Source organism: Hyla sarda, chromosome 8 (assembly GCF_029499605.1).
Source record: "Hyla sarda isolate aHylSar1 chromosome 8, aHylSar1.hap1, whole genome shotgun sequence".
NCBI classification, from domain to species: domain Eukaryota; kingdom Metazoa; phylum Chordata; class Amphibia; order Anura; family Hylidae; genus Hyla; species Hyla sarda.
In genome coordinates, this window is record NC_079196.1 from 31678521 (window position 1) to 31705885 (window position 27365).

The window sequence follows — 27365 nt, forward strand, 5'->3', positions numbered from 1 at the left end:
AAAAAGGTAAGAAAATACATACGGTATATACATAATCACAACACACATAAAAACAAGGGAGAACCCCTTTAAGCAGGAGTATTAAAAATGTTTAATCCAATTTTTCCAAAAATTTACCATTATGAATTCCTTCATTGCAATAAAAAGTTATAAAATAAATAATAAAAAAAGAGAAGAAAAAAAACGTGTGTGTATGTATGTGTCGTTGGAGCGGTTTAAAGGGGTACTCCACTGGAAAACATTTTCTTTTAAATCAACTGGAGCCAGAAAGTTAAACAGATTTGTAAATTGCTTCTATTAAAAAAAAATCTTAATCCTTAATCCAGTACTTATCAGCTGCTGTATAATACAGCAGAAGTTATCTTCTTTTTTCATTTCCTTTGTCTGGCCACAGTGCTCTCTGCTGACACTTCTGTCTATTTTAGGAACTGTCTGAAGCAGGATAGGTTTTCTATGGGAATTTGCTCCTACGCTGGACAGTTCCTAAAATGGACAGAGGTGTCAGCAGAGACTGTGGTCAGACAGAAAAGAAATTCAAAAAGAAAAGAACTTCCTGTGGCGCATACAGCAGCTGATAAGTACTGGAAGGATTAAGATTTTTTTACACCTTAGGACCAGAGCGTTTTTGCACATCTGACCACCGTCACTTTAAACATTAATAACTCTGGAATGCTTTTAGTTATCATTCTGATTCTGAGATTGTTTTTTCGTGACATATTCTACTTTAACATGGTGGTAAATTTTCGGTGTTACTTGCATTCTTTTTTGGTGAAAAATCCCAAAATTTCATGAAAATTTAGCATTTTTCTAACTTTGAAGCTCTCTGCTTGTAAGGAAAATGGATATTCCCAATAAATTTTATTTTTCTTCACAAATACAATATGTCCAACTTTATGTTGGCATCATAAAATGGACATATTTTTGCTTTCTGAAAAAATTGGAGGGCTTCAAAGTAGAGCAGCAATTTTCAAAAATATCATGAAAATTGCTAAATCTGAAGGGACAGATGTTACAGAACTACAACTCCCAGCATGCCTGGGCAGTCTAGGCATGCTGAGAGTTGTAGTTTGGCAACATCTGGAGGGCCACCGTTTGGGCACCACTGTAATAGTGGTCTCCAAACTGTGACCCTCCAGATTTTGCAAAACTACAACTCCCAGCATGCCCAGACAGCCTTTGGCTGTCTGGGCATGCTGGGAGTTGCAGTTTGGCCTTCCTAGTGGTTGCCACAGTAAAGATCGCTTTACTTTCACTTTCCCCCTCCCCCACAGTAGTTTCCCTACCTGACCCAGGATCCAGCAGTCTCCAGCAACGATCGGGGTCTCCAGGCATCTTCTCCTGCAGGTACCGACCTCCATCTTCTTCCCACGACCCCCCCCCCTTGGCATGCGGCAGAGACCGGAGAAACACCAGTACGTTCTGGAACTTACTTGGTCCTTAAAGCCCAGGGTGCGGGGACGTTCCAGAACGTCCTTTAACCTTAAGAGGTTAAAGGGGTACTCCGCCCCTAGACATCTTATCCCATATCTTAAAGATGTTTGATCGGAAGGCTCCTGCCGCTGGGGACCCCCGCGATCTCCCTGCTGCACTGTTCATTTAGAGCGTCAGGAGCAGCGCCGGAGGCTCGTGATGTCACAGTCACGCCCATTCAATGCAAGTCTGGCAGAGGGCGTGACATCAATCACGCCCCCTCCCATAGACTTGCATTGAGGGGCGTGGCCGTGACGTCACAAGCCTCCGCCCCCGCATCGCCAGTCATCCAGCGAAGTTTGCTCCGTGCACCGGATGTCTGGGGTGACGCAGCCGAGATCACGGGGTCCCTAGCAGCGGGATCCCCGCGATCAGACCTCTTATCCCCTATCCTTTGGCGAGGGGATAAGATGTCTAGGGGCGGATTACCCCTTTAAGAAGCAGCCATTGGTTCTGGTCCAGGGTTGGTTGTGCCAAATGCAGGTGGTATTGTTTCTTGGCTGCAAGTTGAGCTTCAAATGACATTTAAAAGGGTTTTTTTGGGATAACTTTGTACAGTACAGACAGGAAGCATAGAGATTTGCTGTTCTTCATGGAGACCACTCTATATTTATCACACTTACGAACCTTCTCTTATCTATTTGCAGGAACATCACTTACAACGCGCTATCTCGGCACAGCAAGTTTTTAGAGAAAAGAAAGAAAGCATGGTCATTCCCGTCCCTGAAGCCGAGAGCAATGTCATCTACTACAGTCGCCTGTACAAAGGAGAATATAAACAGCCCAAGCAGTTGATTCACATTCAGCGTAAGTTCCTCCGTTGGCGTGCCCGCGCCGCCCTCCCTGTCATCCTTCCAGTTCTCACACAGGCTGCATCTGTTGCTTCTGACTCCATCGGCCACCTGCCCGCTCGCACAGGAAGCCCCGTCTCAATGCCCTCTGTATAAGCATGGCGCTATTATTGACTCTTCACATTGAAAATAGACTTGTGTCCCCAGTTTCTGTGTCACATGACATCACTGTGAAAAGCAACGTCCAAACATCACTTGTAAGGCTGGGAGGAAATAAGCAAATGCTGCAAATAAACACGTCCCTTGAGAATACCATAGACCAGTGGTCTCCAAACTGCGGCCCTCCAGAGGTTGCAACTAGAGATGAGCGAACTTACAGTAAATTCGATTCGTCACGAACTTCTCGGCTCGGCAGTTGATGACTTATCCTGCATAAATTAGTTCAGCTTTCAGGTGCTCCGGTGGGCTGGAGACTCTTTCCTAGGACTGTATCCACCTTTTCCAGCCCACCGGAGCACCGGAAAGCTGAACTAATTTATGCAGGAAAAGTCATCAACTGCCGAGCCGAGAAGTTCGTGACTAATCGAATTTACTGTAAGTTCGCTCATCTCTAGTTGCAAAACTACAACTCCCAGCATGCCCGGACAGCCAACGGCTGTCCAGGCATGCTGGGAGTTGTAGTTTTGCAACCTATGGAGGGCCGCAGTTTGGTGACCGCTACCATATACTATATAACATAGGCAATTGTCATCTTAAAGGGGTATTCCAGGAAAAAAACGATATATAGAGAGAGAGAGAGAGAGAGAGAGATAGTTAAAAATATTTGTAAATTACTTCTATTAAAAAAATCTTAATCCTTCCTATAATTATCAGCTGCTGAAGTTGAGTTGTTCTTTCTGTCTGGCAACAGTGCTCTCTGCTGACATCTCTGCTTGTCTCGGGAACTGCACAGAGTAGAAGAGGTTTGCTATGAGGATTTACTTCTACTCTGGACAGTTCCCGAGACACGTGTCATCAGAGAGCACTTAGACAGAAAAGAACAACTCAACTTCAGCAGCTCAAAAGTACTGAAATTAAGATTTTTTTAATAGAAGTAATTTACTAATCTAAAAAAAAAAAAAAGGGGGGGGGGGGGGGGTAGGAGCTCAACGCAAATATAGTAGTAAGAAAGCCTAAACCGAGGGTACTGCGTTGCACCTACCCTTGTGCCAAAAGGATAATTTAGTAAAACAGAAAAAGATGCAATCCTACTAGGTATAGGGGAAAGAGGGAAAAATAGAAGGAATAAGAAGTGTCTGAAACATAAATAAATAAATAAATTTGTATTTATTGAATAATAGTCTCAATGATGTTCTAAAGTCTGGGCAGGGCCCTTGCCACAGACTGAACAAAATATATTAAAAGAATATTAAGACATATATTTTACATAAAATATGCACAGTTGCGGGAAATAGATTGTTAAAAAGTCTAGAGAATAAAATATATTCGGGCTAGTGGGTTAACAAGATCAAATAGCAGTTTTGGGAGCGCTGGAGGCTCCTAAGTAAATGCCCACTGTAACAGTTTGTGCGCGTATTAGCGCTGATGCAAGAAGAACAATAATCCTTTATCTCCGACAGCGCGGAGACCGGGTAAATGAGGAACAAAGTTAGAAGATCAGGAACTTAGTGCCTCTTAACCCCTTAAGGACCGGGGGTTTTTCCGTTTTTGCATTTTCGTTTTTTGCTCCTTGCCTTTAAAAAGTCATAACTCTTTCAATTTTGCACTTAAAAATCCATATTATGGCTTATTATTTGCGCCACGAATTCTACTTTGTAATGACTTCAGTCATTTTGCCCAAAAATCTACGGTGAAACGGGAAAAAAAATCATTGTGCGACAAAATTGAAAAAAAAACGCTGTTTTGTAACTTTTGGGGGCTTCCGTTTCTACGTAGTACATTTTTCGGTAAAAATTACACCTTATCATTATTCTGTAGGTCCATACGATTAAAATGATACCCTACTTATATAGGTTTGATTTTGTCGGACTTCTGGAAAAAATCATAACTACATGCAGGAAAATTAATATGTTTAAAATTGTCATCTTCTGACCCCTATAACTTTTTTATTTTTCCGTGTATGGGGCGGTATGAGGGCTCATTTTTTGCGCCGTGATCTGAAGTTTTTAACGGTACCATTTTTGCATTGATAGGACTTATTGATCGCTTTTTATTCATTTTTAAATGATATAAAAAGTGACCAAAAATGCACTATTTTGGACTTTGGAATTTTTTTGCGCGCACGCCATTGACCGAGCGGTTTAATTAATGATATATTTTTATAATTCGGACATTTCCGCACGCGGTGATACCATATGTTTTTTTTTTTTTTATTGGAAAAGGGGGGTGATTCAAACTTTTAATAGGGGAGGAGTTAAATGATCTTTATTCACTTTTTTTCACTTTTTTTTTGCAGTGTTATAGGTCCCATAGGGACCTATAACACTGCACACACTGATCTTCTATGTTGATCACTGGTTTCTCATAAGAAACCAGTGATCAACGATTCTGCCGCATGACTGCTCAGGCCTGGATCTCAGGCACTGAGCAGTCATTCGGCGATCGGACAGCGAGGAGGCAGGAAGGGGCCCTCCCGCTGTCCTGTCAGCTGTTTGGGATGCCGCGATTAGCCGCGGCTATCCCGAACAGCCCGACTGAGCTAGCCGGGAACTTTCACTTTCACTTTTAGCCGCGTGGCTCAGCTCTGAGCGCGCGGCTAAAGGGTTAATAGCGCGCGGCGCCGCGATCGGCGCTGCGCGCTATTAGAGGCGGGTCCCGGCTTCACTATGACGCAGGGCCCGCCGTGATATGACGCGGGGTTACTGTGTAACCCCGCGTTATATCAGAAGAGCAGGACCAAGGACGTACCGGTACGTCCTTGGTCCTTAAGGGGTTAACGGCTCCTGGCGGAGGACAATTGCCGGCATACGGCAGCGTTTGCAGATGTATTTGTGGTACGTCCCCTTTGACCCGACGGCACGGGAAGATATAAGAGAGACGCACGGAGTCCGGTGGTGGTGATGTCCTGGATGCCTCTCAGTCCCGGTAGCACGGGAGCAGATGAGAGAGGGGTCCGGTGTTGAAGATGAGTTTAACAGCGTGTGGCAGAGCTGTGAAGTGCCTCTCTGCGCCGACGGCACGGGGGTCAGATGTAGAGGTGAGGATAGCCCAAAAGGTGTCCTGATCAAAGTACAGATTATAGCAGTCTAAATCAGACGCGTTTCGGGGAGCTGGGTCCCCTTTTTCAATGGTAACAATGCAAAAGACTGCCCGGGGACTACGGACGGGGGATGTGGGGGCGACTTACAACCTTCATAGCCTTACCATCCCTGTGGGCAGAAACGTCCCCCTGAGATGGTAAGGATGAAGATTTTATACAACACGAAGCCAAGCGTTATTTACGGTAAAAGCTGATGCTTGATTTCCTTTAATACCCACAAGATTTGTATGTAACACTTGTGGATTTCGCAAAGATGTCTCCACATATTCGGCTGCATCAGAAAATAAAAGGTAATTCTGGAGAAAATTCTTTATAGGTTGTGCCCAGGCTTCTGTGAAACTGAAGAAACACACACTCATTTTATCAACCCCTGGAGGTCTGGATATGGAGTCACACTCAAAATCAAAGTGGAAAACCGCACTACAGGCTGATCCAACTTTATGTAATGTCCTTAAAACAAGTCACAATGAGGCTCAGTAGTGTGTGTGGCCTCCACGTGCCCATATGACCTCCCTACAACGCCTGGGCATGATCCTGATGGGCTCCTGGACAGTCTGTGGGGCAACATGGCGTTGGTGGATGGAGCGAGACATGATGTCCCAGATGTGCTCAATCGGATTCAGGTCTGGGGAACAGGCGGGCCAGTCCATAGCATCAATGCCTTCCTCCTGCAGGAACTGCTGACACACTCCAGCCACATGAGGTCTAGCATTGTCTTTCATTAGGAGGAACCCAGGGCCAACTGCACCAGTATATGGTCTCACAAGGGGTCTGAGGATCTCATCTCGGTACCTAATGGCAGTCAGGCTACCTCTGACAAGCACATGGAGGGCTGTGTGGCCCCCCCAAAGAAATGCCACCCCACACCATTACTGACCCACCGCCAAACCGGTCATGCTGGAGGATGTCGCAGGCAGAATGTGCTCAGTGTGAATCTGCTTTCATCTGTGAAGAGCACAGGGCGCCAGTTGCGAATTTGCCAATCTTGGTGTTCTCTGACAAATGGCAAACGTCCTGCACGGTGTTGGGCTGTAAGCACCACCCCCACCTGTGGATGTCGGGCCCTCATACCACCCTCATGGAGTCTGTTTCTGACCGTTTGAGTGGACACATGCACATTTGTGGCCTGCTGGAGGTTATTTTGCAGGGCTCTGGCAGTGCTCCTCCTGCTCCTCCTTGCACAAAGGCAGAGGCAGCGGTCCTGCTGCTGGGTTGTTGCCCTCCTACGGCCTCCTCCACGTCTCCTGATGTACTGGCCTGTCTCCTGGTAGCGCCTCCATGCTCTGGACACTACGCTGACAGACACAGCAAACCTTGCCACAGCTCGCATTGATGTGTCATCCTGGATGAGCTGCACTACCTGAGCCACTTATGTGGGTTGTACACTCCGTCTCATGCTACCACTAGAGTGAAAGCACCGCCAGCATTCAAAAGTGACCAAAACATCAGCCAAGAAGCATAGGAACTGAGAAGTGGTCTGTGGTCACCACCTGCAGAACCACTCCTTTTATAGTGGGGTATCTCGTTAATTTCCTATAATTTCCACCTGTTGTCTGTTCCTATTGCACAACAGCATGTGAAATTGATTGTCAATCAGTGTTGCTTCCTGAGTGGACAGTGTGATTTCACAGAAGTGTCATTGACTTGGAATTACATTGTGTTGTTTTAAGTGTTCCCTTTATTTTTTTGGAGACATTGACGATGGGACATTTTATTTTTTTTATTTTTATTTTTCACTCACCATCCTTTTGTTCCTTCATTCTACTTTGGGCAGACGAGATGGACCAGTCCGCTGGCACCTACTATGTTTCTATGTTACTACTACAAATAAAGCTCCCGACTAACACATACAAACATTGCCAATAAAATAAATCTGATTGATAAACTAAACAAGTTTAGGATAAGAAGAAAGAGGTGGCTTCATGTAACATTCCTATAAGTTATATATGTGAGTTATACTGTGGCTCTAGACATAACGTATATAATGTCTGATGGTGGGAATCAATGTGCTTGAATTACGTTGATCCGCAACATAATTTAAATAACTAATTATTCTATTTTTATAGTAAAGTCTATTCAGGGGGGATTAGACCCTTGGTTTTTGGTTTAGTGTTTTATTAATCCTTTCTAATTCCATTTTACCTTTCGTAGCATTTAATCTGGACAATGAGCAGCCGGATTACGATATGGACTCAGAAGATGAGACGTTGCTTAACCGGCTCAACAGGAAAATGGAGATCAAACCACTGCAGTTCGAAATTATGATTGACAGGCTGGAAAAGGCGAGCTCCAATCAGGTGAGTGCCAGAAGAAAGGTACATGCTTAAAGGGGTATTCACACGTACAGTATCCTGTCCAGATTTGATGTGCAGGATTTTCTGCTGCAGATTTCAATGTAAACTGAACACAGCTTCAAATCTGCACAGAATACTGTACGTGTGAATAGACCCTAAAGGGGATTCATGGGACTCTCAAATTGGTGGCCTGTACTTAGGACAGTGTTTTCCAACCAGGGTGCCTGCAGCTGTTGCAAAACTACAACTCCCAACATGCCCGGACAGCCAAAGGCTGTCCGGGCATGCTGGGAGTTGTAGTTTTGCAACAGCTGGAGGCACCCTTGTTGGAAAACACTGACTTAGGATATGCAATCAGAATATTGAGAGCTTAAAGGGGTACTCCGGTGGAAAACTTCTTTTTATTAATTTATTATTTTTTTTAAATCAACTGAAGGCAGAAAGTTAAACAGATTTGTAAATTACTTCTATAAAAAAAAAAAAAAAAACTTAATTCTTCCAGTACTTATTAGCTGCTGAATTCTACAGACGAAATTCTTTTCTTTTTGGAACACAGAGCTCTCTGCTGACATCATGACCACAGTGCTCTCTGCTGACATCTCTGTCCATTTTAGGAACTGTCCAGAGTAGAAGAAAATCCCCGTAGCAAACATATGCTGCTCTGGACAGTTCCTAAAATGGACAGAGATGTCAGCAGAGAGCACTGTGGTCATGATGTCAGCAGAGAGAACTGTGTTCCAAAAAGAAAATAATTTCCCCTGTAGTATTCAGCAGCTAATAAGTACTGGAAGGATTAAGATTTTTTAATATAAGTAATTTACAGATCTTTTTAACTTTCTGGTGCCAGTTGATAACAAAAAAAAAAAGCTTTCCACTGGAGTACCCCTTTAACCTGTTAAGGACCAAGGGCGTAAACTTACACCCCTAGTACCGCTCCCGTGATATAACGCGGGGTTACACGGTAACCCCGCATCATATCACGGCAGGCCCGGCGTCATAGTGAAGCCGGGAACTGCCGCTAATAGCGTGCGGCACTGATCGCGGTGCCGCGCCCTATTAACCCTTTGAAGGTAAAATGTAAAGTAGTATGTGCCGGTTAGGTCAGGGAGCTGTTCGGGATCGCCGCTGTATAATCGCGGCATCCCGAACAGCTATACTTCAGGAGGAGGTCTCTTGCCTTCCTTCCTGCAGTCCGATCACCGAATGAATGCTTCAAGCCGGAGATCCAGGCTTGAGCATTCAATCGCCGAAAACACTGATTGATGCATTCCTATGGAGATGAATCAATCAGTGGTAAACATCAGTACATGCAATGTTATAGCCCCCCCTGGGGGCTATAATATGGCATAAGAAAAGTGTAAAAAAATCATTAAGCCTTTCAATGATCCCTTCCCCTAATAAAAGTTTGAATCACCCGGCATTTCCAAGAATAAAAAAAACACAGTGTAAATAAAAATATGTGGTATCGCCGCTTGCGGAAATGTCCGAATTATAAAAATATAAATAGAGAAAACTGATGGGCACCACCTCAATAAAGATAGGGTGCAATAGGCTGCAACTGAATATGGACCCACAGGGGTGTGGAAATTTAAAAAAAAAACTACTTGTCCAAGGGACTAAAGCGGAACACAATCTACTTGTCCCTCAAGAAAATCCACTTGTCCTGGTTGATGAAATAATTTCAACCAAAATAGTCTGATCCCCTCCACTAGACCACCAGGGATGGATATAAGATCCTTTAGACACTGCTGACAGTGATGATCTAATGGGTTAATAGGTGATCTCCACATGCCAGGATATAAGCGGGGGGAGAGCTGTAGCTCCTCTTACACCCGAGACAAGCCCAGAAAAGTCTAGATATAACTTTTTGATCACCTTATGAAAAATTTCTGATATGAAGTGACCAAAAATGAGCAATTCTGGACAATTATTTACATTTACACCGTTCACCGTACGGTTTAATTAACATTATATATTAATAGTCTGGACATTTCCACATGCAGCGATACCACTTAGGTTTATTTTTGTACATTATTTTTATTTAAAGAAAATTGGAAACTTTTATTAGGAAAGGGGCTTATTCACATGTATACGCACCTTTTTAAAATATTTTAATCACTATTTTTCAGTCTCAATAGGGACTTATGTGTTACTGGGGGGGGGGGGGGGGGGTTCTGCTTCTCCAGTTTATATGGTGCATTTTGTGTCAAAAAATGCTGGAAGTTGCATTTAGTTACTAGATAACTACAACACCCAGCATGCCCTGTTACAGCCTATGGTTGTGTGGGTGTTGCAGCATGTTGCACTGTATAGTACAGTTAAGGTTATTGTGTAACATGCTGGGAGTTGTAGTTTTGGTTTGTGTCAGCTGCAGACCCATAGGATGTGTCAAGGAATACTGGGAATTACAGTTAGTAACTACAACTCCCAGCATGCCCTGATGCAGCCTATGGCTCTGCAGCTGACCCGAACCAAAACTACAACTCCCAGCATGTTACACTTTATAGTTCTACAGTTTAGGTTATGGTCCAACATGCTGGGAGTTGTAGTTTTGGTTTGGGTGTGTTTGTGTGCATCCGTGGGGCTCTTGGTCGTCAGGTGAGTATGAAGGGGGCAGGATTCTGGGGGTGCAATTTAGTGCGGGTGCCACTAAAAATAAATAAAATTAGATGGCACAACTGCCCTAATGCCCGACGTGACAGTCCGCTCCTATACAAAACATTCATGCATACACATATCATACATACACCAGCCACTGCCCCCATATAGATACACACACCCGCCACTGCCCCCCCCACATCATACATTACATACACACACACTCACACCATACATATGCACACATCATACATACACCCACCGCTGCCCCCCACATCATACATTACATACATACACACATACACTCACACCATACATATACACCATACATATACACATATCATACATACACCAGCCACTGCCCCCATATCATACATACACACACACCCGCCACTGCCCCCCCCACATCATACATTACATACACACATACACTCACACCATACATATACACCATACATATGCACACATCATACATACACCCGCCGCTGCCCACCCCACATCATACATCACATACACACACACATCACACTTAGACATTATACACACATCATACATTACATACACATCACACATAGACAGACATCATACACACATACACTCACACCATACATATCCACCAGTGTTTCCCAACCAGGGTGCCTCCAGCTGTTGCAAAACTACAACTCCCAGCATGCCCAGGGCATGCTGGGAGTTGTAGTTTTGCAACAGCTGGAGGCACCCTGGTTGGGAAACACTGATATACACCATACATATGCACACATCATACATGCACCTGCCGCTGCCCCCCCATCATACATTATACACACATCACACATACACTCACACCCTACATATACAACCACCCTTCCTGTCGCTGCCCGTATTCTCTGTCTCCTCACCTGAGCCGCCATGAGTGGACATCTGAGCTGTAGTCCCGGCCGGTGTGAGGTGAGATTTCCGTCCTCTCTCCCCTCCCCCCTGCTCTGTGTTTTCCCCGTGCAAACAAGCAACCTCCCCGTGGTGGATTAGGTCCTGTCTAGACAGATCAGGGGAGGGGGAGGGGGGAGCTGTGTGCGGGGGATGGAGCTGTGCACGGAGCTGTTTACATCTTTTCTCTCACCCTGCTGTGTCTTCTGAGCTCCGTCCATCCTCCGGGAGGGGAGATAAGGGGACTCTGCAGTCAGCTGGAGGCCGCCGCCCCCTCCATACACTCTGAGCGCTGGTGTGAGGTGTAGACTTCCATCGGCTCCTGCACCTCACACCGACATTAAAGAAAAATAAGGGGGACGTCGGTTTGTCCCTGCCCGATACAGGGCTAAATCTATAAACAATTCACCTGCCCGGCACCCAAAACTACTTGTCCCGGGCGTCGGGCTATAGGATATCCACATCCCTGGACCCAGAAGAAGAGAGAAAGCTAGCAGCCATATATAAATTGCACACCACAAATATTCAATATGTTCCAAAAAATATATATAAATCTTTATTTATCACAAAACAGACCGATGAGTACACATAATTAAAAACACATAATCCAAAAGCGGAGGAATATAATCCTACTACGCCCACCCTGCAGTGGGTACACATAACCCTAAGATGTAAGCCAGTCCCGGACCAATGAAACACAAACCAATCTATGCAGCAAATTCTAAAGATTGTACCAATAAATAGCACCTGGCAAGTATTAATATATTATATAAAACGCCTAGCAGCCTACCAATGTCAGTGTAATGAAAAATATATGTGAATCTCAGTGCATATAATAAGTCTGACCAATATAAAGTGCAATACTACGACCTGAGAAAAGTGCTGTTTGTCCATCAAGTCTGGCTGTCAGGCTCAGTGCTAAAGTGCTGCTACCGGGACTCCTCACATCCAAAGCAGGGAGAAGCTGACCCCACGCGCTCCGCCTCCAGCTACGGAGGCTTCCTCTTAATTAAACCGCTCGGACAATGGCGTGCGCGCAAAAAAATTCATAAGTCCTATCAATGCAAAAATGGTACCGTTAAAAACTTCAGATCACGGCGCAAAAAATGAGCCCTCATACCGCCCCATACACGGAAAAATAAAAAAGTTATAGGGGTCAGAAGATGACAATTTTAAACGTATTAATTTTCCTGCATGTAGTTATGATTTTTTCCAGAAGTGCGACAAAATCAAACCTATATAAGTAGGGTATCATTTTAATCGTATAGACCTACAGAATAAAGATAAGGTGTCATTTTTACCGAAAAATGTACTACATAGAAACGGAAGCCCCCAAAAGTTACAAAACAGAGTTTTTTTTCCAATTTTGTCGCGCAATGATTTTTTTTTTCCGTTTCACCGTAGATTTTTGGGCAAAATGACTGACATCATTACAAAGTAGAATTGGTGGCGCAAAAAATAAGCCCTCATATGGATTTTTAGGTGCAAAATTGAAAGAGTTATGATTTTTTAAAGGCAAGGAGCAAAAAACGAAAATTCAAAAACGGAAAAAACCCCGGTCCTTAAGGGGTTAAGTATTAAAATAAAATAAAACAAACAAATTGGGTATCCTTGTAACCATATGGACCTACAGAGTGAAGATAAGGTATCTTTTTCTTTTTTTTTCCACCGAAAAGTGCACTGCATAGAAACGGGAGTCCCCAAAATTTACAAAATGGTGTTTTTTTTTTTTTTTTGTTAGTTTTTTTTTCTCTCCACACAAATATATATTTTCTTTTTGTTTCGCCGCAGGTTATATTATAAAATAAGTGACGTCATTACAAAGTACAATTGGTGATGCAAAAAACAAGCCCTCATATGGGTATGTAGGTGCAAAATTGAAAGCGTTATGAGAAGGGAGGATGAAAAAACAAAAATGCAAAAACAAAAATTTGTACTTAAGGTGAAAATAGGCTGAGTCCCTAAGGGGTTAAATACCAAATGTAGGGAGAAGTAGAAGACAAGTGGTAGCGAGTTTAACTACATGTTTGCTGTCTCTTACATGAAGACATAAGTCGCTATATCATCTATAAACCTTAACCCCTTAGGGACTCAGCCCATTTTCACCTTAAGGACTCAAAACAATTTACATTTTTGCACTTTCATTTTTCCTCCTCACCTAAAAATCATAATCACGTTCACGAAAATGAAGTATTTCTCACAGAAAAGGATTGCAGTAACACATGTTTTGCTATACACATGTTTATTCCCTTTGTGTGTATTGGAACTAAACCAAAAAAGGGAGGAAAAAAAGCAAATTGGACATAATGTCACCAAACTCTAAAAATGGGCTGGACAAAATTATTGCCACCCTTTCAAAATTGTGGAAAAATAAGGTTTTCAAGCATGTGATGCTCCTTTAAACTCACCTGGGGCAAATAATAGATGTGGGCAATATAAAAATCACACCTGAACGCAGATAAAAAGGAGAGAAGTTCACTTAGTCTTTGCATTGTCTGTCTGTGCGTGCCACACTAAGCATGGACAACAGAAAGAGAAGAGAACTGTCTGAGGACTTGAGAACCAAAATTGTGGAAAAATATCAACAATCTCAAAGTTACAAGTCCATCTCCAGAGATCTAGATTTGCCTTTTTCCACAGTGCGCAACATTATCAAGAAGTTTGCAACCCATGGCACGGTAGATAATCTTCCCGGGCGTGGACGGAAGAGAAAAATTGATGAAAGGTGTCAACGAAGAATAGTCCGGATGGTGGATAAGCAGCCCCAAACAAGTTCCAAAGATATTAATGCTGTCCTGCAGGCTCAGGGAGCATCAGTGTCAGCGCTGACTATCTGTCAACATTTAAATGAAATGAAACGCTATGGCAGGAGACCCAGGAGGACCCCACTGCTGACACAGAGACATAAAAAAGTAATGAACTTGAGTAAGCCAAAATCCTTCTGGGAAAATGTCTTGTGGACAGATGAGACCAAGATAGAGCTTTTTGGTAAAGAACATCATTCTACTATTTACCGAAAATGGAATGAGGCCTACAAAGAAAAGAACACAGAACCTACAGTGAAATATGGTGGAGGTCAATGATGTTTTGGGGTTGTTTTGCTGCCTCTGGCACTGGGAGCCTTGAATGTGTACAAGGCATCATGAAATCTGAGGATTACCAACAGATTTTGGGTCACACTGTACAGCCCAGTGTCAGAAAGCTGGGTTTGTGTCTGAGATCTTGGGTCTTCCAGCAGGACAATGACCCCAAACATACGTCAAAAAGCCCCCAGAAATGGATGACAACAAAGCACTGGAGAGTTCTGAAGTGGCAGCAATGAGTCCAGATCTAAATCCCATTGATCACCTGTGGAGAGATCTTATAATTACTGTTGGGAAAAGGCGCCGTCCAATAAGAGACCGGGAGCAGTTTGTAAAGGAAGAGTGGTCCAACATTCCGGCTGAGAGGCGTAAGAAGCTTATTGATGGTTATAAGAAGCGTCTGATTTCAGTTATTTTTTCCAAAGGGTGTGCAACCAAATATTAAGTTAAGGGTGCCAATAATTTTGTCCAGCCCATTTTTGGAGTTTGGTGACATTATGTCCAATTTGCTTTTTTTCCTCCCTTTTTTGGTTTAGTTCCAATACAGACAAAGGGAATAAACATGTTTATAGCAAAACATGTGTTACTGCAATCCTTTTCTGTGAGAGATACTTCATTTTCTTGAAAAATTTAAGGGGTGCCAACATTTATGCCCATGACTGTATTTTATAACCTAATCTGCGGCAAAACTAAAAAAAATTGTGTGGTGAAATAAGGAAAAAACACTCCGTTTTGCAAATTTTTAGGGCTTCAGTTTCTACGCAGTGCACGTTTCGGTAAAAATGACAGCTTATCTTTATTCTGTAGGTCCTGGATACCCAATTTATGTAGATTGTATTTGTTTTACGAACGTAAAAAAAATTATAACTACTTTCACCAAAATTTGTATGTTTAAAATTGTGCGGGGCGGTCGCGGTGCAGCTCGGCGGGGGTGGTCGCGGTGCGGCGGTGGTGGGAGCGGTGGTGGTGATAGGACTCAGGACCCCCGGACAGGCAGGGGGAGAGTAGCGGGTGGCGGCCTATGGCACCGCAAAAGCCACTGCAGTTCATTGATTTAAAGCGCCCGCTTTAAATCAATGATCTGCAGCGGTGTCGCGGGGGATAAATAGCCGATAACTTATACCGGAATATCGGTATAAGTTATCGGCTATCGGCCCTAACCTCCACAGATTATCTGTATCGGCCCTAAAAAAACGATATCAGTCGATCCCTAATTTTTATTATGTTTACATATGTTTTTTTTATGGAATTTGGGAAAAGGGGGTGATTCAAACTTTTAATATAGAAGGGGTTAATGGGTGTTTTTTTAGTTACCGTATTTATCGGGGTATACTACTCACCGGTCTAGAACACGCACCCTCATTTTTCCAAGGAAATTTGGGTAAAGTGTTTTTTTTTTTTTTTTTTACCCAAAAATCCTTGTTAAAATGAGGGTGCGTGTATTCCTCCATAAACTGTTTCTGGCCCCGCAGAAGCCGCTGCAGTTCAATGATTTAAAGCGGGCACTTTAAGTAATTGAACTGCAGCGGCTTCTGCGGGGCCAGAGTCCCACCACTGCCAGATCCCCTTCCCGTCCCCGATTTTATAGTTCCCTGTAGTGGGGATCGCGCTCCTTCATGTCCGGCGGCATCATGAGCTGTTAATGTGCGCAGCGCCCTGACGAGTGACGTCGTGTTGAGGATGTCACTCATCATTGCACAGCGACAGTGCAGGACGCTGCCGGAGCATGAAGGAGAAAACCAGGGACGGGGAGAGAATCGGGCAGCAGCGGGACTCTGACCCCACCAAAAGCCGCTGCCGTTCAATGATTTAAAGCTCCTGCTTTAAATCATTGAAGTGCAGCAGCTTCTGCAGGCCCAGAAACAGTTTATCGGCGTATAACACAGACTTTAGGCTAAAAATTTGGGCCTAAAAAAAAAGTGTGTAATATGCCGATAAATACGGTAATATTTTATATATTTTTTTTTTTTTTACACTTTATTGGTTCCTTAGGGGACTTTAAGGAGGAATCATTAGATTCCTCATACAGATCAATGTCATTCCATAGGACCACATTGATCTGTGTGCTCTGCGCTCGATTGATAAAGCCTGGTCCTGCCAGGCTTTATCAATCTGAGCCGCATCAGCCACAGAAGCAAAGGTAAACCCTCCAGCTACCTCAGAATTGATTCGCACACACCACCCCCACCCTGCAATCGGGGGTGGTGTGTTCAAATCAATTCTGAGGTAGCTGGAGGGGGGGCGATCCACTCCACTGGACCACCAGGGACTGGTTAAAGGTCCCTTTAGGCACTGCTGTCAGCTTTGCCGCTGTCTGCTATCTAAAGGGTTAACACCGGCCCTCAGCTACAGGAATTTGCTGGGGGCCGGCCGGTATGGAGCCCGCGCCATACTCAGGACTAGCCGGCTCATCCTTAGACAGAAACCGGTTAAAATACTTTGTACACAGTAAATATTTTCTATTTTTCGTTGTTTATCCACTACAGCAATAACATAACATTGGCTGATGGGCGGTGTACTTGTACTAATGTCGCCTCTGCGGGTTCTGTTTTTTTCAGCTTGTTACTCTTCAGGAAGCAAAATTGCTGCTAAACGAGGACGATTACCTTATCAAATCTGTGTATGACTACTGGGTAAGAAAAAGGAAAAACTGCAGGGGGCCTTCCCTCATCCCCCAAATCAAGCAAGAGAAACGTGATGGGTCAACCAACAACGACCCATATGTTGCATTCCGGCGGAGAACTGAGAAGATGCAAACGCGAAAGGTGAGGCCCTGTGCCCAATAACTTGGTGCCGTTATTTCTGGATTCTCCTTATATGTGCCCACGTTTCCAGCGTAGGATTATGTCACTTTTTTAAAGGGGTATTCCAGGAAAAAACATTTTTTTTTATATCAGCTGACTCCAGAAAGTTAAACAGATTTGTAAATTACTTCTATTAAAAAATCTTAATCCTTTCAATAATTATCAGCTGCTGAAGTTGAGTTGTTTTCTATCTGGCAACAGTGCTCTCTGCTGACATCTCTGCTTGTCTCGGGAACTGTACAGAGTAGAAGCGGTTTGCTATGGGGATTTGCTTCTAAACTGGGCGGTTCCCGAGACACGTGTCATCAGAGAGCACTTAGACAGAAAAGAACAACTCAACTTCAGCAGCTCATAAGTACTGAAAGGATTAAAGGGGTATTCCAGACAAAAACTTTTTTTTATATATCAACTGGCTCCGGAAAGTTAAACAGATTTGTAAATTGCTTCTATTAAAAAAATCTTAATCCTTCCAATAGTTATTAGCTTCTGAAGTTGAGTTGCTGTTTTCTGTCTAACTGCTTTCTGATGACTCACGTCCCGGGAGCTGTGCAGCTCCTATGGGGATATTTTCCCATCATGCACAGCTCCCGGGACGTGACATCATCATTGAGCAGTTAGACAGAAAACTTCAGAAGCTAATAACTATTGGAAGAATTAAGATTTTTTAATAGAAGTAATTTACAAATCTGTTTAACTTTCTGGAGCCAGTTGATATCTAAAAAAAAAATAAAAATAAAAAAAATTTTTTTTCTGGATAACCCCTTTAATCCTTTCGATAATTATCAGCTGCTAAAGTTGAGTTGTTGTTTTCTGTCTGACAACAGTGCTCTCTGCTGACATCTCTGCTTGTCTCAGGAACTGCACAGAGCAGAAGAGGTTTGCTATGGGGATTTGCTTCTAAACTGGACAGTTCCCGAGACACGTGTGATCAGAGAGCACTTAGACAGAAAAGAACAACTCAACTTCGGCAGCTCATAAGTACCGAAAGGATTAAGATTTTTTTAATAGAAATCATTTACAAATCTGTTTAACTTTCTGGAGCCAGTTGATATCTAAAAAAAAAAAAAAGTTTCTTTTTTTTCCTGGATAACCCCTTTAACATAAATTATTTCTACAAATCTCTGCAGAATCGGAAGAACGATGAAGCCTCTTACGAGAAGATGTTGAAGCTCAGGCGGGAGTTTAGCCGAGCCATAACCATTCTGGAAATGATCAAAAGAAGAGAGAAGACGAAGCGGGAACTGTTGCATTTGACGTTGGAAGTGGTTGAGAAAAGGTAACATACATTTATTTTCTGGGCACTCAATCAAGGCAGATCAATGGTTGTCACTTCAGCCGCTGCTAATCTTCATCCGGATCAGGGTTTCCCAACCAGGGTGCCTCCAGCTGTTGCAAAACTACAACTCCCAGCATGCCCGGACAGCCGTTGGCTGTCCGGGCATGCTGGGAGTTGTAGTTTTGCAACAGCTGGAGGCACCCTGGTTGGGAAACTCTGATCTAGACCATTATTTCTTACCTGATCTTTACTCTTTTTCTATGACAGGTATAATTTGGGTGACTTTGGAGGTGAAATATTGAATGAAATTAAAATCCCGAAAGTTGAGAAGGAGGTTCATCCTATTCCAATGTCTCTTCACAATGGCAACCATCACAGGGTTCCTGAAAGCAAATCCAAGGTAGGGCACGAGCTAATGCTACTGCCCCCTGCTATAGCTTTCGGCATCCAATCACTCCTTAATCACACGCTTGTGTTTTTAAAGTTGCGTCACTATTTTGTGTAAACTAAGGAAAGAGGACGGGATGCATTTTTAGAGTAGAATTTAGGTGCAGAATATGCGCCAAAATCTGTATGAAAGGGCATCCGTTACAAAATGTTAATAGCTGGATAACCCCTTTTTAAACTATGATCTAGATCAGTGTTTCCCAACCAGGGTGCCTCCAGCTGTTGCAAAACTTCAACCCCCAGTATGTCCGGGCATGCTGGGAGTTGTAGTTTTGCAACAGCTGGAGGCACCCTGGTTGGGAAACACTGATCTAGACATTGTAGTAATGGTTCTGGTTGCTGTTAATCGTGCAAATTTTTTTTTTATTTCTAGACTATTCATCATCCTTCTGTGAAAGAGGATGTAGAAGTAGTCCGGCTAAAGAAGAAATACCCAAAGAAGCCGAAAGCGGAGCCCATCCTGACCCCTCAGCCACAACCAGCCTCAGAGCCATTGCCAGTTCTTAACAAGAGCGACATCAAGCAGTACGACTTCCACAGCTCCGACGATGACGAATTTCCACAGGTGAGTCCGGTTACATAAGATGCAGGCCAGAAAGAGGGAACAGCGCCTCTAATATCTGTTCTCTCTCCAGGTTCCCTCTCCAGCGTCTGAGCAAGAAGAAGAGAACGACCCCGATGGGCCCTTTGCCTTCAGGAGGAGAACTGGATGCCAGTATTATGCCGTAAGATATTTGCCTTCAATTTAGGGTGAAAAAAAAGCTTATTCTGAAATCTTTGGCATCACTTTGTGCAGAAGGATGACGTCCCGGTCATCATCAATGAGCTACTTTATTGTTTGCAAATGTCCTTCAGAGAATCTATACTTATTGCTGTGTGTGTGTGTGTGTGTGTGTGTATATATATATATATATATATATATATATATATATATATATATATATAAGGGATCGACCGATTATCGGTATGGCCGATATTATCGGCCGATAATCACGATTTTGGGCATTATCGGTATCGGCAATTATCTTGCCGATAAGCCGATAATGCCCCGCCCCCCGCACCGCCCCCGCCACCCCCTCGACCCGCCACACCGCACCTCCGACCCACCGCACCGCGTCGCACCCCCCACCGTGATGCTGGGCGGTATACCGGTATGGATTTTTGCCCATACCGCTATACCGGTCAGGCCCCTCCCCCACCCTCCGAGTGAATAAAAAAATTAAACTTACCCGTAATGGGGGTGGTCCAGGCCATCCTTCCTTCATGTAGTGTCCGGGGGCGTTCCGGGTGGAGGGTGGTCCGGTCCGGGCTGTCCTTCTTCTCGCACGGTCTTCTTCTCCACTCCGGGCAGGCTCCGGCCTAGTACGCTGCATAGACGCCGCTACGCCGTGACGTCAGGTGCGTCGCTGCGCACGGGCGTCACTGCGCAGCGACGTCTATGCAGCGTACTAGGCCGGAGCCTGCCCGGAGTGGAGAAGAGGCCCGCCGGAGAAGAAGGACAGCCCGGACCGGTTCACCCTCCACCCGGAACGCCCCCGGACACTACAGGAACGATGGATGGATGGCCCGGAGCACCCTGGCAGGTAGGGGAGAGAAGCAGGTGGTGGCGGCGGCGGCCTATGGCCCCGCAAAAGCCACTGCAGATCATTGATTTAAAGCGCCCGCTTTAAATCAATGATCTGCAGCGGTGTCGCAGGGGGTTAAATAGCCGATAACTTATACCGGAATATCGGTATAATTTATCGGCTATCGGCCCTAACCTCCACCGATTATCGGTATCGGCCCTAAAAAAACGATATCGGTCGATCCCTAATATATATATATATATATATATATATATATATATATATATATATATATATATATTAGTATTAATATTATTGGTATTTTCAGTAGTATTATTAGTAGAGATGAGCGAACTTACAGTAAATTCGATTCGTCACGAACTTCTTGGCTCGGCGGTTGCTGACTTTAGCCTGCATAAATTAGTTCAGCTTTCCGGTGCTCCGGTGGGCTGGAAAAGGTGGATACAGTCCTAGGAAAGAGTCTCCAGCCACCAAAGCACCTGAAAGCTGAACTAATTTATGCAGGCTAAAGTCAGCAACCGCCGAGCCGAGAAGTTTGTGACGAATCGAATTACTGCAAGTTCGCTCATCTCGATTATTTAATATTATTAGTATTATTATTAGTATTATTATTAATAGTATTATTATTAGTATTATTAGTATTGTTAATAGTATTATTAGTATTATTATTATTACAGTGGTCCCTCAACATACGATGGTAATTCGTTCCAAATGAACCATCGTTTTATTGAAACCATCGTATGTTGAGGGATCCGTGCAATGTAAAGTATAGGACAGTGGTCTACAACCTGCGGACCTCCAGATGTTACAAAACTACAACACCCAGCATGCCCGGACAGCCAACGGCTGTCCGGGCATGCTGGGAGTTGTAGTTTTGCAACATCTGGAGGTCCGCAGGTTGAAGACCACTGGTATTGGAAGTTATACTCGCGTGTCCCCGCCGCTCCGGACCGTCACCGCTGCCCTGGATGTCTCCTTCCATCACTGTCGCCGCGTCCCTGGGGTGTCCCCGAGGCTCTGGACGTCTCTGCTTCCCCGGGATCCTCGCTCTCCGTTGCCGCCATCACGTCGCTACGCACGCCGCTCCTATTGGATGACTGGACTGCATGCGCGCGACGTGATGACGACGGAGAGCGCCGGCGATGGAGGGGGATCGTAAAGAGGACGCTCCGGAGCCCCGAGGACAGGTAGGAGACCATCAGCGGAGCTATCCGGAGCAGTCAGCGCTGCCAGATAGCCGTTTATGCGATGGCCCCGACATACAAAAGCATCGTATGTTGATGCTGCCTGTTGTTGCTGCCATGTTGAAATTATCGTATGTCGGGGGGGGGGGGTCACTGTATATATATTAGTATTATTAATATTATTAGTATTAGTATTATTAGTATTAGTAGTAGTATTAGTATTATTTGTTAGTAGTATTAGTATTATTATTATTAGTAGTAGTATTATTAGTATTAATATTATTATTAGTAGTATTAGTATTATTATTAGTATTAGTATTAATATTAGTATTAGTATTATTATTAGTAGTATTATTAGTAGTAGTAGTATTGGTATTATTATTATTAGTAGTAGTAGTGTTATTAGTAGTATTGGTATTATTAATATTACTAGTATTAGTATTGTTATTATTAACAACAATATTATTTATAATTTTTATTTATTTATTGTTATAGCCACAGTTGGACCAAATGGACGATCCTTCAGACTTGTCGGGATTGGCTAGGCTTCGGTATAAGCATTGCTTAACAACTCTTACAGTCCCAAGACGGTGCGTAGGGTTTGCACGAAGACGACTTGGCCGAGGCGGAAGGTAAATAATTCATTATTGACATCTTTTTTACATTTATTTAAGTGTAGTTAAAGGGGTATTCTCTTGATAACAACTGAATGACACATCCATTAACATTTGCCCATCACTTCATATCTGGGACCCCCACTGATCCTGAGAGATACGGAGAAGCAGTGCTTAGGTACTTCTGTCCCTTCTTAGGTTTCTCAGCATAGCTGTATCTTGGAGCCCCGTTTAGGCAGGTGACCCAGGTTCTGCCTTGTAGTGAATGCAGTGATGAACCAGCCTTATGTCACCTTCGTTGTCAAAATCAGAGGAGTTTTTTTTTTTTTTTTTTTTTAGAGATCAGATCCCAAACAATGATTAAGACTGGTATATCCTTGCAATGGGGTGAGATAACGGATCAGCAGTGTGTTTTATGCCGCAGATCCGCCGGTGACCCGACCCATTTTGTGCCTCCAGCAGTTGCCACCCCCGTTCCCTGGCCTCGCTCCGCCCCTGGCCACCCAGGGGGCTTGTGAGTCAGTGAGTGCCCTCTGACATCACGGTGCAGTGTACTCAGACATAGCGGCTGCTCCACCATGTCTGAGTTGAGGCCATGTGCAGTGTATTCAGACATTGCAGCTGCTCCGCGATGTCAGAGTGCACTCGCCAACTCGCAGGCCCTCTATATAGGCGGATTGCCACTGCGAGCAGACCAGGGGCAGAGCGAGGCAGGGGAACAGGGGTGGCAACAGCTGGAGGCAGAAAATAGGTCAGGTCACCGGCGAATCTGCAGCATAAAATACACTGCGGATCCGTTACGTGTGACCCTACCCTAAATGGGTACTCCGCCCCTAGACATCTTATCCCCTATCCAAAGGATACAGGATAAGATGTCTGATTGCGGGGGTCCTGACACTGGGAAGTCCCACGATCTCTCCTGCAGCACCCCTATCATCTGGTGCACAGAGTGAGCTTCGCTCCGTGCCTGATGACTGGCAATGCTGGGGCCGGAGGATCATGATGTCACAGCCCCGCCTCCTCATGTCACGCCCCCTCACATAGACTTACATTAAGGGGGCAGAGCGTGACGTCACGAGGGGGTGGGGCTGTGACTTCACAATCCTCCGGCTTCTGCATCGCCAGTCACATCGCTCTGTGCACCAGATGATAGGGGTGCTGCAGGAGAGATCGCGGGGGTTCCCAGTGTCAGGACCCCCACGATCAGACATCTTATCCCCTATCCTTTGGTTAGGGGATAAGATGTCTAGGGGTGGAATACCCCTTTAAATACTTGAATATTAAAAGTCCAGCCTTTGTGGCTTTAAGTAAAGTATCTTATAACCTACTTTGGAAAGATGTAAAAATGTACTGAGTAAAGTTGTCTTGCTCCTTGCGTTTTAGGGTTATAATGGACCGGGCATCAACGCAGCATGACTCCACCCTAAAGCAGCTTGACCCCGAAATGTTGTCTACTTTTTCAAGCTCTTCCCAAGTTGCACATTCCCCTCCCGACATCTCATGGACCAATGCTTCCGATAACCATTGTGAAAACAGACTGTCCCTATCCGAAATCTTAAGCAATATTAAGTTGTGTCGACTGCAGTGTTTCCAGCCAAGGCGAATACATTTTCAAGACAGTGATAGCGAAGAATGTACCTCGAGGCTTGTAGGACATACCCTGAGCATTAAGCGAGCGTTACAGAACACCAGCAAAAACGGGCTGACAGGTACAATGGTCTTTTCTATTTACTGATGGATGATGCTGGTACCTGGTAATGCTGTAAGGGGTTCCTGTTGTCACTATTAAGACACATATAAGAGATGGTCAGGTTTAGTCTTTTTTAACTTTTTTGTCTTTTATTCCATTAGTGCAGTATGAATGCAAATGTCTTCATTGGTTGTAAAGGTTGTTATATGTTTCACTTGCACTCTAGCAGAATGGGCATTGACTGTTCAATGGGACTACTTTTTTTTTTTTTTTCCCCCTGAGGTTTATTTCTGCATGAAATAAACGCTGGGGGGAAAAAAAGTCCCATTAATGGGGTATTCCGGTGGAAATTATTATTTATTTATTTATGTATTTATTTATTTTATTTTTTTTAAGTCAGCTGGTGCCAGAAAGTTAAACAGAAATTAATTCTATAAAAAAAATCTTAATCCTTCCAGTACTTATTAGCGGCTGTATACTACGGAGGAAATTCTTTTCTTTTTGGATTTCCTTTCGGTCTGACCACAGTGCTCTCTGCTGACTCCCTCTGTCCATTTTAGGAACTGTCCAGAGCAACATATGTTTTCTATGGGGATTTTCTCCTGCTCTGGACAGTTCCTGACATGGACAGAGGTGTCAGCAGGGAGCACTGTGGTCGTGACAGAAAAGAAATCCAAAAAGAAAAGGAATTTCTTCTGTAGTATACGGCCGCTAATAAGTACTGGAAGGATTAAGATTTATTTTTAGTAGAAGTAATTTACAAATCTGTTTTTAACTTTCTGGTATCAGTTGATTTAAAAAATAATAATAATAATAATAATAAGTTTTCCACCGGAGTACCTCTTTAAACAATTGGGGGTTTGCTGCGGAATTCCACTCAAAGAATTTACATGTTCATTCTTTCAAAGGAATTGGGCAGTGTTTCCCAACCAGAGCAAGCATTAGTGCGGGGTTTGCCAACCAGGGCGCCTCCAGCTGTTGCAAAACTACAACTCCCAGAGCAAGCATTAGTGCAGGGTTTGCCAACCAGGGTGCCTCCTGCTGTTGCAAAACTACAGCTCCCAGCATGCCCGGACAGCCTTCGGCTGTCCAGGCATGCTGGGAGTTGTAGTTTTGCACCATCTGGAGGCACCCTGGTTGGGAAATACTGCAATAGGGATTCCGGAATTTCCAAGGGGGAAACTCCAAAGTGTGAACTGTGCAGTGGAATCTTATTGATATGAATGTTAGGCTGCTGGAAGTGGAATTTCTGTACTGTGAATGGGGCTCTAAGATGGATCAGGTGTTTGTGTGTGTGAGGGCTGGGTTCACATCACGTTTTCTCCCATACGGGAGCGCATACGGCAGGGGGAGCTAAAACCTCGCGCTCCCGTATTCCTTTCTGTGCGCTCCCGTATGTAATTCATTTCAATGAGCCGGTCGGAGTGAAATGTTCGGTTTTAGGTCCGGTTGTAAAAGCGCATACAGCGCAAAAATAAGCCGACCGAACGCTTCACACCGGCCGGCTCATTGAAATAAATTACATACGGGAGCGCAAGGTTTTAGCTCCCTCCTGCTGTATGCGCTCCCGTTAGTGCTGGGCGGTATACTGGTATGAACCGGATACCGTTTTTTTTTTTCCCCCCACTGTATGGATTTTTGCCCATACCGCTATACTGGTCGGGCCCCTCCCCCACCCTCCGAGTCAATAAAAAAAAAATTAACTTGCCCGCAATGGGGGTGGTCCGGGCCATCCAGCCTTCCTGTAGTGTCCGGCGGCATTCCGGGTGGAGGGTGAACCGGTCCGGGCTGTCCTTCTTCTCCGGGGGTCCTCTTCTCCACTCCGGGCAGGCTCCGGCCTAGTACGCTGCATAGACGCCGCTACACCGTGACGTCAGGTGCGTCGCTGCGCACGGACGTCACTGCGCAGCGGTGTCTATGCAGCGTTACTAGGCCGGAGCCTGCCCGGAGGGGAGAAGAGGACCCCCGGAGAAGAAGGACAGCCCGGACCGATTCACCCTCCACCCGGAATGCCGCCGGACATTACAGGAAGGATGGATGGCCCGGACCACCCTCCCCGGGCGGTCCCTGCAGCAACTGGGAACGTGAGTCAGGGTTCTGAGATGGACAGGGGTCTGTATAATATACTATACCTACAGGAGGCCCTCCAGCTATTGAGGCCATCCAGCTGTTGCAAATCTACAACTCCCAGCATGCCCGGACAGCCAACGGCTGTCCGGGCATGCTGGGAGTAGTAGTTTTGCAACAGCTTGAGGCACCCCTAGTGGGGAAACACTGACCTATACTATACACTACTATATAGTCCAACATGCTGGGAGTTGTAGTTTTACAACAGCTGTAGGGTTGTTTGTTACATCTATTTAAAAGGGTACTCCACTGCCCCAGTGTTCAGATCATTTAGTTCCAAAGGCCCATTTAGTTCCGCTTCGCCACCTCAATGTTAAAAAAAACAAAATACCGTGAAATACTGTGATACTTTAGAAAAATACCATGATACACATTTTTTGTCATATCGCCCAGCACTAGCTCCCGTATGGGAGAAAACGTGATGTGAACCAGCCCTCACCTGGATACCTGTTAGAGAACGCAGCATGCACATTCACTGATAACCCAGAGAAAGTCGTGACTTTGTCTTATACACAGGTTTCCTCTTCACATGGGGTAATATACTTTGTTTTGCAGTCACAGGGGGCATCACAGAGGAACAGTTCCAGACGCATCAGCAGCAGTTAGTACAGATGCAAAAACAGCAGCTGGCGCAGCTCCAACAGAAGCAGCAATCCCAGCTGTCTGCACAGCAGATAAACCTAAATGCACAGGTACCACATCTACTCGGTTTACTGGATATACACTGTGTGTGAGGGATACACCAGAAAGAAATGTCCCGCGCGGTATATGGAGTAAAATCAGGAACGCCTTGTGGGATCAAATGGATACAACGGATAAAGTAATCATGCCATGATTAAAGGGGTATTCCAGAAAAAAAAATATTATACATTTTTTTTATATCAACTGGATCCAGAAAGTTAAACAGATTTGTAAATTACTTCTATTAAAAAATCTTAAGCCTTCCAAAAATTATCAGCTGCTGAAGTTGAGTTGTTCTTTTCTGTCTGGCAACAGTGCTCTCTGCTGACATCTCTGCTTGTCTCGGGAACCGCACAGAGTAGAAGAGGTTTGCTATGGGGATTTGCTTCTACTCTGGACAGTTCCCGAGACAGGTGTCATCAGAGAGCACTTAGACAGAAAAGAACAACTCAAATTCATCAGCTCATAAGTACTGAAAGGATTAAGATTTTTTAATTGAAGTAATTTACAAATCTGTTGAACTTTCTGGAGAAAGTTGAGATAAATATATATATA

The 27365-nt window shown here is 44.4% G+C and overlaps 1 protein-coding gene across 1 annotated transcript in view; it reads left to right on the forward strand.

Annotated features, from left to right (window-relative positions):
- The window catches only part of EPC2 (enhancer of polycomb homolog 2), an 85574-nt gene that overhangs the window by 46651 nt on the left and 11558 nt on the right, over positions 1–27365 (forward strand). The window contains exons 2-11 of the mRNA XM_056536126.1: positions 2118–2277; positions 7672–7817; positions 16960–17166; positions 18333–18481; positions 18749–18881; positions 19302–19493; positions 19564–19653; positions 22194–22330; positions 23696–24021; positions 26685–26821. Of these exons, the coding sequence (XP_056392101.1) occupies positions 2118–2277; positions 7672–7817; positions 16960–17166; positions 18333–18481; positions 18749–18881; positions 19302–19493; positions 19564–19653; positions 22194–22330; positions 23696–24021; positions 26685–26821 (1677 nt within the window). The remainder of the gene's footprint in view (positions 1–2117; positions 2278–7671; positions 7818–16959; positions 17167–18332; positions 18482–18748; positions 18882–19301; positions 19494–19563; positions 19654–22193; positions 22331–23695; positions 24022–26684; positions 26822–27365) is intronic.